The sequence below is a fragment of the Ammospiza caudacuta genome, chromosome 3 (genome assembly GCF_027887145.1).
Source record: "Ammospiza caudacuta isolate bAmmCau1 chromosome 3, bAmmCau1.pri, whole genome shotgun sequence".
In the NCBI taxonomy this organism is placed as follows: Eukaryota; Metazoa; Chordata; class Aves; order Passeriformes; family Passerellidae; genus Ammospiza; species Ammospiza caudacuta.
In genome coordinates this window covers 34,026,523-34,041,866 of record NC_080595.1, presented here as the reverse complement: position 1 = coordinate 34,041,866, position 15,344 = coordinate 34,026,523, and the positions used below count along the sequence as shown (strand labels likewise).

Here is a 15,344-nt window from a genome sequence, read left to right as displayed (position 1 = left end):
CTCTTTACACTAGCAGAAAAGTTACTTGTTTTGGCTTTTAGTGATAGTGTGCTAAAAGAAGCATTTCTGCAGTAAATTCCTTTAAGAGACACAACCAGTATTTGATACCATCCCATAATGAACTTAGCAGCATATACACTGCAGGAGTTCATTCATCTAACCTGCTTTGTAACCGTAGAAGCAGAGTTCTCAGGAGAAAAGGTTTCACCTCTAAATATGGATTGGCATTAAGGATCAAAATACAGATGCATCTATTGGCCTTCTGCCCCAGCACACAGAAGTCAGTAATGGAACTGCTGTAAAATCTGATGACCTTGATGCAGCTCAGGCACTTGTGCACGTGCAGAGCACAGAGTGTCCCTTCTGATTTTCAAACCACTGAAGAAACAAGGAGTGAATACAGCAGTAATAACATAATTGAATATACCCACTCTGAACTAATGAAAAAATGTTCAGAACTAATGTCACTCAATTAGTTGCTGAATAACAGTGTTTTAAAGGCCTTTAAATTTTAAATAAAACCTACAAAAAACCAAATTCCAATCTTTAAAGTGACTTCAGCATTTGTAGCAATGAGAATAAAGATCTGAATTCTCTTTTTGGAAATGGAGCTTCCAGGAGATCTGCATTGCTAATTCAACCAGAATAAGACCCATTCCATGAACCAGCCAATATATGTAGAACTATTTTTGTAACATTCAAAATGAGCTTGGGTATTGTTTCATTAGATACTATCTGTTCTAATTAGCAGTACATATTTAAATATATATATATATTCATATATTAATAACAGGTTTAGATCATTTAGTCATTGAAATTAGACATACTATTCCCATACTCTGGGAAAAATGAAAATCACTTGCCATTCTTTTGTGGACAGTTACTGAAACTTTGTTCAAGAATGTAAAAAAAAAACTTCTTGGGAACAGAAAAAAATAAATAATGTGTCATGTGGAATAAATATAGCATACAGTACAGATTTTCCCACGTGAAAACAGGTGCTCTGTAAAGAAATAAAAGGTATTGAAAAATGAAATAAAGATTGGGCAAATCAGAGGATAGATTGTATTAGGGGTGGCAGGGTAGAAAGGAATATCATGAAGCTGTGCTGGCCTGCATGAGGCTTTGTAGAAGGGGAGGAAATGGCGCAATTGAAAGGTCACGTTCAAAAGTGATAAATCACGTGAAATATGAACTTCCTTACTACATATACAGAATTGTCAAAGGGTCTTGGTGAAGCAGTGCAGAAAATGGTATAAATTTTCAAGACTTCTTTTCAGTAACATTAGATGGCATTTCTACATATGCTTCTTAAACATTTGGAAAGGATCTGTAAAACTGCCAGGATTTAAAACAAATTTTTATTTAGAGGGGCGTGATACACCTCCTGCCCAATCCATATCTTTGTGGTGTCTTGCATCTTCTTCTTAGACATTCATTGCACATAAGATGATGAACTTGATTTTTGAGCTTATCCAGGTAGGTATTTATGATTCTTGTATGTGCAGTGGACTTTGGTTCAGCAATTTGATATCTTATTTCAAGAAATAAGAGAAGCCTTCAGACCCTGCTTTCTGTGAGAGGGAACTGAGTGAAATGCCTGTTCAGTATTGGGACTATAGTCCAAGGATATTTTCATTTTAACAATCAGATCTTGAATTTTTGGCACCTCAGGAAAGATATTTGTCACATTTGTGTGTGGTATGACCCAGATTGAGATTGAAGTGGAGGCAATTGATCACAAGGGGTCAGATACATAGCAATTCAATCTGCATGTTTCCATACATATTTCTGAATTGTACATACCAATACAGAAAACTTGTCTTTTTGGCTTTGTTCCTAGAACTGGGTTTCAAAGCCAGACACAGATAATAGCCGTGTCTTTTCATAGCCTGATGCTACTGAAACAAAGATAAATCAATTTTTCTTCACTTTTTAAAAATAATTCCATTTACAACACTTTTCTCCTCTCTGTTTTCTTAACAATTACTCTAATATAAAGGTAGCAAGTTGTTCTCTCCTGTATTGATATTTCACACACATATTCTCATAAATATGTGTGTGTGTGTGTGTGTGTGTGCATGCACAAAACACTCTCCCAATCATTCTCTCACTCATTTTTATCCTTTTCCATCTCTCAAATATTATAATTTTGTGGGTTGAATATCTTTTGAGCATTTAGGGAGCAGCAGTAATGTAAAGCTTTCAAGTAAGAGGCAGAGTGTTACTCTTTGCACCATCAGGTAGGAAAAATATCCCAGCACAGGTAATATTACATGAACCACACTTGGTTTCTATACAGTGGACTGGTGGGCCCTGTATCTGTGTGACTTGTCCTTCCTATAGCATCCACTGCTATTTAACATTCATCTTGGAGGTGGGAAGTTTGAGGCATTGTCTTTACTGTTACAAAGTGTTAGGGACAAAGAAAGAAAAAGCTGATTTCCTTTGTAGACTAGAAAGTGGTGTCTATGGCAGATGCCCTCCTCACCTGCAGGGAAAAGTCTTGGCATGTTTCTAAGTCATGTGCTCCCTGGAAAGCTGAGTAACATCGAGGAGCTTTAGACAAAGAGACAATAACCTCAACTTCTCAACTGCAGAGCAAAGTGATGTGGCATGCCATGTCCCTGTGACAAATGCCTGTTCCCCCCTGTGGTTAGTGACAGAATGGTTCATGGGGAGAAGCTTCTGAAAACCAGGATAGCGAAGGAGCAGTGAACTCTCCTGCTGTCACTGCTGGCAGTGAGGAAGAAGAAAGGTGCTTAAATTTAACAGTTCTGACTTGAAAATCTGCTTGGGAGATCACCCTAGAGTACCATGGGTGAGTTTCAGAAATGACAACAAAGTCCACTCAAAAGTAGGAAAGATTTCAGTGAAAACCCAAAAGCATTAGCTTAGTTACTATGTAGATGGTACGTAGCCTAGATGATTTTGGAGGTTTCCTGTATAGGATGAGAGGATGGCAAAAAAACCCCACAAATCTTGTATGACTTGAGCTTTGGTACTGTGTTGATAAATTGTCAACAAAAGGCAGTAAATGATCAAATATTTGTTACCCTGCAAGAAAATAAGTAAAGGATTGAAATAGTGTGAATTTTTGAGAACTGAGTAATCCCCAGTAGAGGGGGGTTACTCACTTGTGGTTGAGGTGAGATGCCAGCTCTGGAAGCAGTCCCTAACCGTGTCTCCTGTCTCCCTGTGGCAGGTTATGTGTTCTGCATGTTGCACCGCCTGCCCGAACAGCACGACTGCACGTTCGACCACATGGGCCGCGGGCGCGAGGAGGCCATCATGAAAATGGTGAAACTGGATCGGAAAGTAGGGAGATCTTGCCAGCGCATTGGCGAAGGATGTTCCTGAGTGCAAGACTGCAACCAAATGCTGTTCTCTTAGTTCACTAATGTTAGCCTTATTTAGGACAAAGTCAGCCAGACACCTTGTACTAGGCAAGTTTCAGACTACAGCCAATCAGTTTCCTTCCTTTAGCCAACCGTCCTGGTACTGTAGTTTAGGGATTGATGGTGGTTGAAATCTATCTCTGGCTGGTTACTAAGGTGCCTGCTAGCCACCGTATAAAAATAAAACATGAAGAAATATTATTTTTGAGTATGGCTAGTGGATTTAAACAAAGCAAGAAAAATCCAAAGGCTTCTGTTATTGCTGGAGTCACTCTAAAAGCCTTATGCTGGAAACATTCCAGCTGCAGAGTTAAAACAAATAGTTGTATAGAAGCTGGTGTAAAAGTTTGCTATGCACATGGCTTTCGGACAAACTGTTTAATGTGCAGCCTTTCACCTCTTCACTGCTACTGAATCCTGAGGAGGTGAAATACTACTCGGAGCAGCAACTGCAGCTGCTTAAGCCCAGAAGACCTGACTGGTCACTTGTGCCTTCATCGCATGTGGCTTTTGAGTTAGGCAGTGTCACCAGCATCAGGGATTCTGTTGGGGTAGGAACACCTTTCCGGTTCTTCCCAGGAAGCCAAAAAGAAAGGGGGACAGAGATTCTTATGAAAAATTTTTATATGTATCTTACTATAAAGAACCTATCAGGGTTTGATTTTTTTTTCCTTCTTTTTTTTTCTTTCTTCTCTGTTAAATTATGATCTCTCTTTAAAGCCAACTCCATCCTGGAGCAGTAAATGGTGCATAACTTTTTACATGGCATCCACAGAGATTCTACGCGTTGTGTGAACAGATTCCACATACCTTGAGCAGTGCAGCCATTCCCACTGGCCGAAACCTGATTGGCTCTTGTTTGCCTTTTGCTAAGTGCAGGTATCTGATAATTGATCAAATAAGGCTAATTCACAGCACAGTAGCCATGGCTGGATTCTACAGACTGACTTTCTGTAGCTAGACTTACATATTGGGGAAAAAAGGACATTTTGTAGCAAACGGAATTCAGTAACAGTATTGGGGAACAACCTGTAAAACAAACGCCCTTTGTCAGAGTGAGTTCGTGTTCCTCACGTTCAGAGTGTCAATGAGATAATCAAAGGGGCTCCACCAGCCCTCCTTCTATGCAGCTGAACGCGCCCAGGAAAATCCCTGCCCACAAAGTGAGTATAGCAAGTGGATGTGAATGCATGACCTGGATCTGGTCAGAGCCTTGGTTCTGTTACGCTGTGTCACGCTGAGCTGAGCCGAGCCGCACCAGCTTTGCCACTTCGGAAGCATAAAAGCAAACACCGTAACCGGGCTGTCTCCTGCTGCACGCGGGGCTTCTGCAGGTAAAAGTGATTCGTGCCCATGTCGCCCAGCTTAATCCTGAATGAGTTTAACTTCACAGTCGATTAGTAAGTTATTAACAATGGGTACATTTGTAAGAAAACCTGAGGGAGGGATCGACATTTCTCATCTTCAATTACTGGGCAGATGTGAAAAATTGAGGGTGAAGTAACCTGTCACTTGGAAAACCCCAGCTTGTATGAGTCATCCTCCATTCTACTTGTTACAGGTAATTAACTCCTTATAGGCCAAATTATACTGTTACTTTGGTAGCCAGTTAGGAACATTTAACAATTAGACAACTAATAAAAAAAGAATACATATATATGTAATACACACATATATATATGTCTCTCCACACACACACTCAGCATCTGACTGTATTAGCATTAACCATGAAGCAAATCAGAAGTGTCCCATCATTATAAATGCAAGCTGTCTGGAAGGCAAGCTGTTGTTTTTTTTCCTTGTTCTTATTCAAGAATATGAACCAGCAGCAAAAGCTTCTGTAATGGGCTGCATTTTCAGGAAGTGGTCCTGGTGAGAGGGACTGTCCAAGGATATTATTTACATTTGCCATGAGGAGTTAAAAAAAACATGGATTTTGGCGGCTGCTGTGATACGCACTTTTTTTTCCTACAAAATCCTATCCTAGCATTTGATGGGCATTCTGATTGATACACAAGACTTTTCTGCGTTAATACTGAAGATGCTATTTTGTTCCTCCTTAATATTCTCTTTAATCTCGTTACAAGTGCACAGACGGTTTCAAGGTGGCTCTTGAGAGGACACTACTTAAAGTTCATGTGAATTATGGACAATGTTCACTTTAAACAAAAAGTTGGGGAGGGGGTTGTTCCTTTGCAGTATCTGTTCTGTGAAGTTTGTTAAACGTAAAGAAAGCTTAAGTTCTTGTATCTTAAAAGAAGATCTTATTTAACCCTTTTGTGTTCTAGATTTACTTACACATGTAGCCTAGAGCTCAGTTTTAGTTTAACATTGTGAAAATATTAAAAGAATCTTGTAACTTTATTCTTTTTCCTCATGCTAAAAAAAATTAAACCAATCAGATTAAAGTTTGAAGTCCTTTCTGCCTATTCCAACAGGTCTTGCTATTTTGCACCATTTCTGCTGTAAATTCATGTAAGAAATACGAATGGGGAAGGACCAAGGTTGGGTCAGTAACTTCAAGCTGAATTTACAATTGGTGAAGGGTGGACAGGATTTTCTGCAGGTTTGGAAGGGAAGGATAGTATTTCTACTGGGTTTGAATTCAGGGATTTGTTTTGTAAGCAAATCTGCTGTAGCCAGTTTGGTCCATTTAACTTTGAGGTTAGATACAGTAATCAAAGGAATAAGTTGTGCATACTCTTCAAGTCAAATGCATACTGTACTCTGTAGCATGGGCACTAAAATGTGTTAAATGTTCTTTCATGCACTTTGACAGCCTCACCTAGAGTAGCTGTATTCTAAATCAGAATGAGCTATATTCATAATGGATAAACAGAGGAATAAACTATTGTTTCTTAAACATTTAGATGCTAAAAACACATGGCTAGTTAAAAACCCCATAATTTTCTGTATTAGAGGGAGAGAGAATGTGTAATTATTAATTTTTTAAAAATTTGAGAATAGTTTGGAATTGAAATTGTGCCTGATTCGCATTCACCCATTTTTTCCTCAAATTCCTATGGTACTTTAAATGATAAAACTGCATGATTCTTGAACAAGATGGCTGTGTTCTAGTAAAGGTAAGTTACATAAAACAGCTCTGCCTTTTCATCCAGTTTCAAACCTGTGTCTAGGTGTGAGCCAGGGCTTCTAGGAAAAACAAGACTTGCCTGGGAATGTTGCTGTGTACCTGTTCTGTTTCAAGCAGCTCCGTGTCTTGACTGAGCAGCAGCACATCTGTGACGTGAGGTACCTGAGACATGAACTGCTCTTCATGGGTGCACAGGAAACACCCTGAAAAGAGTCCTGGTGTAATTCCAGCAATTCAGAAGTTATATTAGCTGCTTTTATTAACTGAATGGCAGGTGATAAATACATTCAAAACTTAAATTTTGCATGACTTTTCTTTTGGACAAATTGCAATCCCCTGGCCTAGTGAATACAATGTCCTCTTTATATTCGGCTTTGTACTCACTGTGGTGTTCAGTTCATTGTGTAATCAGCAGTACCTTCTGTGATTATGCTACATCTTAGATATCTCTAGGGGATAAAAGGACTTTTTTTTTTTTTTTAATCTTACAACGATTATTTCAGTACAAAGACTCAGCAGGGAGGAAAACTGATATTAACTGTGTCATAAAAATACAGGTTTTATAATAGACTCCAAGAAGTATACCAGTGTAATATCTGACAGCACCTGTCCTCACAGTCAATGTGTAGACAGTTAAGTGCCCTGACAAATTGTAGCATTCTCCTTATTGTATTGTAGTTACTGATACTGTCCATCACCAGAGGAACAGCCAAGAGAAGGTCTAAGCAAAGTAACCCCTTAATGCAACAATGAGCTTGTAGCCAGTTCACGCTAGAAATACATTCATATTGTCCTGGAAACTTTTATGCTTAGAAAACCAATGGAAATATTTAAGACTGCACTTTTTAAAATTAACTATATTTACTGGTACCAGATGTTTATCTCAATACTCAAATACATTATTTGAATTTTGCATAAAAACAAAAATAATATATCTGGTTCAACACAAAGGCTGTGGTGGCAAGAGCTGCTGTGTAAGGATGTAGTTTTAGTATAACCAGTTCATAAGGTTATGGTTAGTTAAGGCTGCATCTGTACATACTTTACTACAAAAGGATCACAGTGAATAAAGAGTGCATAAGATTAAACTGCTCAAAAGTATTTGCAGTGCACATTTTACATGGAGAACCTGGTGCAATAATGGGCTTTATTTCTCACTGTCAGCAGCTGTTTTGGGAGAACAAATGTCACTGCTGCTGGAAAGAGCCACTCTTAAATAACGTTCCTGATATACATCAGTGAGAGGGACTCTTCTTCATCTTCATTAATTTTTCCTTTTTGTTGAAGCAGTCAGCATGTGCAGCTGGGCATTTGAAAGTAGTTCCACTTTTTGGCTTTTCAGTATTCCCCACTGGAAAAAACTCCATCAACTTCATTGTTCTTACAAGTCCCTGCACATTAGTTCAAGCAGATGAAAATACAGGTGTTAGTCTACAGAAGTGATGACTTCCTTGTATTTTACTGCAGTGGCAGCCTCTTTCTTCAGTTAACTGAGACGTAATGCAAACACAATTCACCTGTTCTGGATTTCGGGGTGTGAGGTTTTTGAACCTCAGTTCTATGATTCTGTTCATAGAACTTCTTCCCAGGAACTCTGCATGCTTCATCTTCCACTCTGAAGTTGAGTAAGGACAAAATAAGGCATGAAAACAGGAGGCAGAGGATGGCAAAGTGACAAATGCTTAGTGGTCACATCCACCTTGCTCTTCAAGTCAGATTGGATCATAGAATAGCAAAGAAGCAGGTAATTACTTGCCAAACAGCACCACCTTTTTTCACTTAGTACTACAGAAAACCATTTTGCTTTATGTTTGTGACTATACCTGTGTAGAGTTTGTCTGAGTCAATTCTGAACAGACATATGCAAAGAAATGAAACAGCACCGTCATAATAGGAAAACATTTTTGATGGATTATTTAGTAATAACTACATATTTTGCTACTGCACCTTCCTGTTTCGCAATATGCTGCTATTTTCTTTGGAAGAAAAACAAGCAGAACTTTATAAGACTAACTGTAAATTATTTCAAATTCAGTACGTGCATCTGAAGCATTAGGAAGAGATTACTGAAATTATATATAGTTTTTAAAGATGATGATGATGACTGCATCCTGTAACAACAACAGGGTTTTTGTTCTTCACCTAGTAGCAAGTGTTGATGGCAACGGTTTAACCATTAGCAGAATGTTCCTTTCTGCTAGGTTTGTGCAAAGCCAGTAACATGCAGTAGGATGCTCTGAGTTAATAACTTGTAGCACGGTGCAGTGACTGTGTAAGTAATGAGAATAAAATGATAGAGACCTACTCCTGTCTGTGGCTCTCCCTTCACAAAAGGACAGGTAACACCCACTGTTTCCTTGTTGCTTAGTCCCCTTTATTCTTTTCTGAGTCGCAGAAGACGTTTTCCTTCCCTCTACCAGCATGCTCAAGGAGGATGGAAAACCAAATTCTAACTAAAGGTTATTTATAAAAAAAAAGTTGATATGTCTGAAGGCAAAGTATTGAAGTTATGTGGATATCAGAGATGCAACTCCAGACAGAGCTCTCCTTAGGGTTCTTGGAAGGAACACTTGGAAATTTTGGGGTGTTGTTATCTTTGTAGGATGTTTGGGATCTCTTTGAATCAAAAAGCTAAGCCTAATAAAATCCTAAAAAATAAAGAAAAGCACAGCTTTGTATCTTCCTTTGAAAGGGGTCTGCATGATCAGCGCTGCTGCTTTAAGCCAGCTCAATGAAAGGTTCACTGTTGACTCCTGAACTACCCAGTCTCATCTCTCTGCTTTTCAAAGGAGCACATAAATGCAAGAGTTTTGAGGAGGGAGGGAAGAGTGTGAGCTAAGGCTAAGCTAAATTAATTCTTCATTCTAGCAATAATTTGTCTTTTTTCCCCCCACCTCCTCCTTCTGCAGTGTTTATACTACATTTGCTTTAGATTCCTGGAAGTTTCAGCTACACCAGTTTCTGGAGAAGTCTTTTAACACGCTGCATTTAGCAGCAGCATGAGGAAGGTGATGAGCTCCAGTAGGTTAAAATGAAAGTTAAATCACTGTTGGCCAGCACAAGAGTGTGAAAAGGATGGACTGTTGGTCCACAGTAGAGTGTGAAAAGGATGGCTACCTAGAAATGTTTCAGCTGATCCTCCTGTATGAGTTTTGCATCAATCCTTCTCATTTGGGTAGTCTGCCATGTGCACAGCAGACAGAGGTGTGACCTTTGTCCTGTCTGCAAGCAGACTTTGCCCTGTGTTACACACATCTCTTTAGACCAGATAAGCAGCAGTTAGTTAGACATTCTACAGCTATACACCTATTTTCAGGTCATTCTGTATACCCATTGTTTTCTCCTTCTGACTGTTTGGTCTTAGGTCTTGTCAAAAATAATAGTTCCACGTGTATTTCCTGTACATGGACCTATGTACACTGGAATCTTCTGGGACATCAAATGGCTGTAGCAGAGTGATGCTGCTGGAAGAAGCCAGCTTTCACTTCCTGCACATCCACATGTGTATTATCAGTCCTTGTCTGGCTTGTGTTCTGGGGAAAAGTAGCTTGTCCCCGTATCTCAATTTGCCTGTTTAACAGTAACTGCAGTTAAATTATTGTCACCTGCTATAGACTTCATCCTGGAACCACCCTCATGTTCATTTACAATTCCAGTACTAACACTTCCCTCGAGCAGGTGGAATGTCTGAGTGACTGCCAGCAGTTCTGATCTTTCTCCACAGTGTGTGTCCCACTGTCCTGGGGCACAGAGCTCTGAGGGATGACAGGAGTGTGCACCTGTGCAGGATCAGCAAGGTGGTGCTGATTGTATTCCAGCTGCCACCTTAACAGAGATCCTTTGCCCCTGAGGCAGCAATTCCTGCTAAATTACTGGGAGCAGGTAAATATGTACTATTTGAAAATTACTATCCAATAAATATCTATTTATCAGCCTGTTTCAGCACCCCTGCTGGCCTTCATTTCTTGATTTGCTGTGATTTCCATAAACTTTTCTCTGTCATCCCTTTTGCAAATTCCCCCTCATCAACTGTGATGCCCACTCTTACATCAAATTATCATGTTCAGAGACAGAGTCTGTGTGAAGACAACAGGAGAGCTGATCCATATTTAAAGGTGCTGGGGCTTGTATTGCCATCTGCAATGAAAACATAATTTGCAAATGTTAAATGATTGCTGCTCTTTAGTATATGAAACTCCTAGAGCTGTTTTAATACACTGGAGCAAGTAACATTAAGGCTGAGTTCTACTTGCAATTCAACCCCTTTCTTCCTTGCTCTTAACTCTGGACTTTCTCCCTCTGAGGAACCTTAGGCTAGCTTGATACTACAGCCTAGGAGATACACAGGAGATATGCAGGCAGTGTTTCATGGCACCTCTGCAAGTACCAAATACCCAACCAGACAAAGAACAAAAAAATTTCTGTTTTTCTTTAGTTCTTTCTTCTTCTTGTTAACCCAGTATTGTTATTCTGTGGATAAAACATAAAGCTATCAATCACTCATTTGCCAAGTAATGCTAAACATTTATCAATCACAGTGATTGCTTTCAGATTTTTAGCATGTGGTTGATACCGTAAGTTTGGTTTCTTTACACCAAGCTTCATGAAGAGCAGTGTTAACTACTGAAACAGGCAGATCTGACTGACGTAGAAACCACACATCAGGCAGACCTGAGTCAAGACTTCCTACCATGAATCAGAAGCAGTTCCTTGCCTTTGCTGTTCCACATGGAGAATAAAGGCAAAGCCAACTCTGCTGCCTCAGCTGACAGCCTGTGCCAGTGGTCCCCTGGGTCAGCAGCTGGAGGGGTGCTCTGTGCTGTGCCCCTGGCCCTGAAAGAGTTCAGGAGTCACAGAACCACCATCCACCAGTCCCTGAAGGCAGTCAAGCTGTACACTGTACCTTCTCTTTCTAAACGTGTTTGTTCTGCAGAACAATAAAATTGTTTATGAAGAGATGTGATGCATTAAACAAGACAATGCTGACCTGCAGTTGAATTGTGCATTCCAGGGTGGCTTTCTCTTAGCAGCTTTTGGCTGGTAGCATAAAGGTGGCTAAGGAACTTCAACAAGCCTATGGAATTTAAATCACTCCACAGGAACTGAAACAAACATTAGGCTTTATGTAGTCTGCATACATCCAGCAAGGCACAAAGATTAATGCTTTTATTTCACACCAGCCCTGATTCAGTCACTTAACACCAACACAGATCAGTTTCCCTCAGCCAACATTCAGCATCTTTCTAGAGTAAAGGCAAGAAGGATCAATCATTTTGAGAGCAGTCTGCAGATAAAATGTATCAGAGTTAAATATCTACTATAAGGATTACACAGTTTAGTGTAAAGTGTGCCAAAATAGAATTCTAATACTGCAATGCATTTCAAACACAAAACTACATTTCTGATTTCTCAGAAAGCTCCATGTGAGCTGAGATTGGGGAATTAACAGCAGAAAAAACTAAAAGGCAATAGGCTTCCCACACTATATAATTCTTCACAGTAAGACAGTCTGACCCTTGCTGTTCTTACTGTTTATGGATTTCTTGGTGTAATTTTCTGTTTGAGAGAGCTTAACGGTGAACTACAGTTTGTGGATACTGTGTAATTCCATTGCTAGATAACTGCTGCTCCAAGTGTGTGAGAAGAATGAAAGCATTAAGTCTTAGAATGTCTAGTTTTTATCCTTGGCTAAGGGCTTGATCCCCTGAATATCAGAAAAACAGGCAAATCTAAAGTAGCAAATTTTGTCAAGGAGCCTGTGTAAACTGTGTGCACAGATTCCATCAGCATGTTAATTGAGAGCTGCCAGGTAAACAATCTGCAGTTTAAAAAAAGCCTCAGTGATACAGTGATTCACTGACTCCAGCCAGGGGCACATTCTTCTCGGCATGCTTCTGTTCCATATGAATTATCTGTGACTGCTGGGGCCCTGCCCATGCCAGCACAGCCACACAAACAGTACCAGCTTTGCACAGTCCACAAAGGCAGCTGAACTTCAAAGGTTTGCAACAGATAACGGGTTTACACAATGCTGCTCCAACCATCCTTTGTTTTACTCCTCTGCTGGCACACAGGGCTTACGGAGAAGCATAACAAATGTCTTTGTTTTGTGACGTGCCAAGCCAACTAAGACTTAAACACTGCACATAATTGTCCCCAAAATAAAAAGGATCTTTCCTTCTTGAGAATATGAAACCTGGTAACATTCCTTGAGTTGTGATGGGCCTACAACACTCACAGGGGAGTCTCACACAGGCATTATTTCTTCAGAGATGACAAACTTCGCAAACTTCACCTGCACACAGTTCAGCAGCTAGTTCATGTAATTTGGCCAGGAGAGAGAAGTAATACTGTGCTCTGAAGTATCCACCTATCCCAAATTTATCTGAATCTGGTAGCCAGCTCTGATAATGAGTTACAGTCCACAGCAACTTGCATGAAAGAATCAAGCTCCATTTCCGTGCTTGCCCACTCTAATTATGCCAAACCAGTAAAAGAAATGCCATTTCTGGTGTGACAGTCAAACAAGTCCCTTGTCACTCCAAAGTCAAAGGCAGCATCAAGGAGTTCAGATTGGCCAGGCCAGGCCGAGACCTGTGCACCAGCCTCTCCACGGAGAAAAGGGTACAACCCCCTGCTAGTGTGGAGGGAAGTCACTGTGACATTCCTGCAGTTACTTTGGTAGGCAGGACAGAAGGGCAGCCATGTGTAAGATTCTGTCAGTACAGCGACTGTGCAGTGCTGCCAAGGCACCTCCTGTGTGAGCTCCGTGCTCTGCCCCCACATCACTTGGCCATGACTTCCCTGTACTCTGCAGAGCCTCTCCTGCAGCAGTAGAAAGGGCTTAAGAACTCCTCTGCAATAACATCCACTCTCATTGTCTCATTCTCTTCTCAGAGAGTGGCAGATCAACACTGGCAAATGCTTGACCAAAAGCCCTCCAAGAGGAAGAAAAAAGACTAGAACTCCCTGTGCTACTTTAGACTGCTGAAGGCCATTTTGAAATCTTCCCCATTCTCCAAATCTTGTTTCAGGTCCTGAAAACCTGTCAAGCAAAGTTCAGTGAAGGGACACACATGCTCCACACAAGCCTACTTCCAACATCCCAACAGCTCCTGCTCAAAGTTCCAGGAGCGGCTCAGTATTTGATGGTACTGGAAAGTTTGGTGTGGGTGACATGGGATGCAAAACTTGGGTGGAATGTCCTCCTGACATACAACAAAGGAAGTTGCTATGCTGTTTTTGAAAACTGGCATGAACCAGCCTCTGTTTAGTGAGGTGACTGTGCCCATTTTATCATTTTGGACACAGAGCTTCCTGCAGAAGGCAAGTTTCAGTCAGTGACCTGATGTCTGGGTACAAGACCGTTCCTCAGGAACAGGAACAGTAAATCTGCCAGTTTCATTCTCTGCTCAAGCTGAGCCCTGCATCAGTGATTCCACAATGTCAAGGTGTGACATAAAATATCTGGCTCCATGCTGAACTAATGCTTTGACTCAGTATTTCATTTTCACAAGAAATGAAAAACAAATAGATATGGAAGATTACTGAGAGGACAGGTCACTAGCCAGGGTGATGGGGCTCTACATTACACTGACTTCTTACAAGCCATTCAGGTTTCCTAAGGTTAGCTGGAGTATCATTCTCCTCTTTCCCGCACTAACAGGGTGTTTGATTTCTCTTTCAATGTTGTAAACCTGTCGGATCCTCCCAGAGGTATTTGCCCTTTGGGAAAGGGATCAAAGTGTGCAATCCAATTTGTAAAGCACAGAAATACTTGCAAAAAAGTGCTGCATACAGGCTATTAAGAGGCTGTCTGTCAGTATCCATTTCAGAATAACCTGTGTGTAGCAGAAAGCAAAATAAGTGTGTGACCCTAAATACAAATAAAGTCAGTATGTGGCTCCTGAAGAAGAACATGAACATTGTTGACCCAGAACCTCAAGGGTACAGTTTAAAGGACTTTTCTTTCAGTTGTTTTAGCAGCCTTGAAAGTAGAAATTCTCCCCATCTCACATGGCTACTTCTCCAACAGTTCAGGTCTTTGGTAGCACTCCAATTTCACATCTGTGTTTATTAATAAAGTGGACAAAATGTATTGAGCTGCCACATTTCACAGCTGAGAACTAAAGCTGAGAATTCAGAGACCAAATAACTATGAAAACTTCTGGTATTTGGGTTGAATGAAACTAGATTCTAGCTAAATCAGAAGTTCCTGATTGTTATCCTGACCATTAAGATTCCTCCCAATTCCACTGGTATTTAAAGAAAACCTCTCTGCAAATGCTGCAGCATCACAGAAATTACACAAGACTTCTGTAATAGAACTTTAAAAATCCCAAACAAATATCAATGCCATGAAAATGCATTTGCTGCCATCTCTTTAGACAGCAAGGACCAAGTAACATGATGTCACCTTTCATAAAGGGTTTTAGTTGGGTACTGCTAATAGCAGTTCTGTGGGCTGAAATCAAATGCACAACATCATGCAGCCATGTTACAACAGCAGAGTATATGGAATTCTGCTCAAGTGCTGTGGGAGACACAGCGAGCAAAAGAAGAAACCCTTCTTTACAGCAACAAGGGGGTCTCATGCCAGGAGAGAAGCAGCCACCCTGAGGGCACAGCAAACAGCTGGGTGGCTGTGGTGGCACTGACCATCCCTCCACTCCACACAGATGCTAAAGCAGCTCTGAACTTCCCTGGGGCATCGCTCAGTGTGCAGCGCTTGCCTTGCAAAGGCACTGCTCAAGCTGCCTTGCAAACCTGGCCAGCTGAGTTAGGCTGTACTTGTCCACGTCAAGTCTGGTTGAATTCCTGCCACCAATTTAATCTGTGGGTCTTGGGCACAT

The 15,344-nt window shown here is 40.7% G+C and overlaps 1 protein-coding gene across 3 annotated transcripts in view; it reads left to right on the top strand.

Annotated features, from left to right (window-relative positions):
* The window catches only part of ZFAND3 (zinc finger AN1-type containing 3), a 135,520-nt gene extending 128,918 nt beyond the window's left edge, over positions 1–6,602 (top strand). For all 3 annotated transcript variants that reach the window (XM_058800989.1, XM_058800990.1, XM_058800991.1), the window contains exon 7: positions 3,206–6,602. In XM_058800989.1, the coding sequence (XP_058656972.1) occupies positions 3,206–3,360 (155 nt within the window). In that variant the 3' untranslated portion in view covers positions 3,361–6,602. The remainder of the gene's footprint in view (positions 1–3,205) is intronic.
* The last annotated feature ends 8,742 nt before the right edge of the window (positions 6,603–15,344 follow it).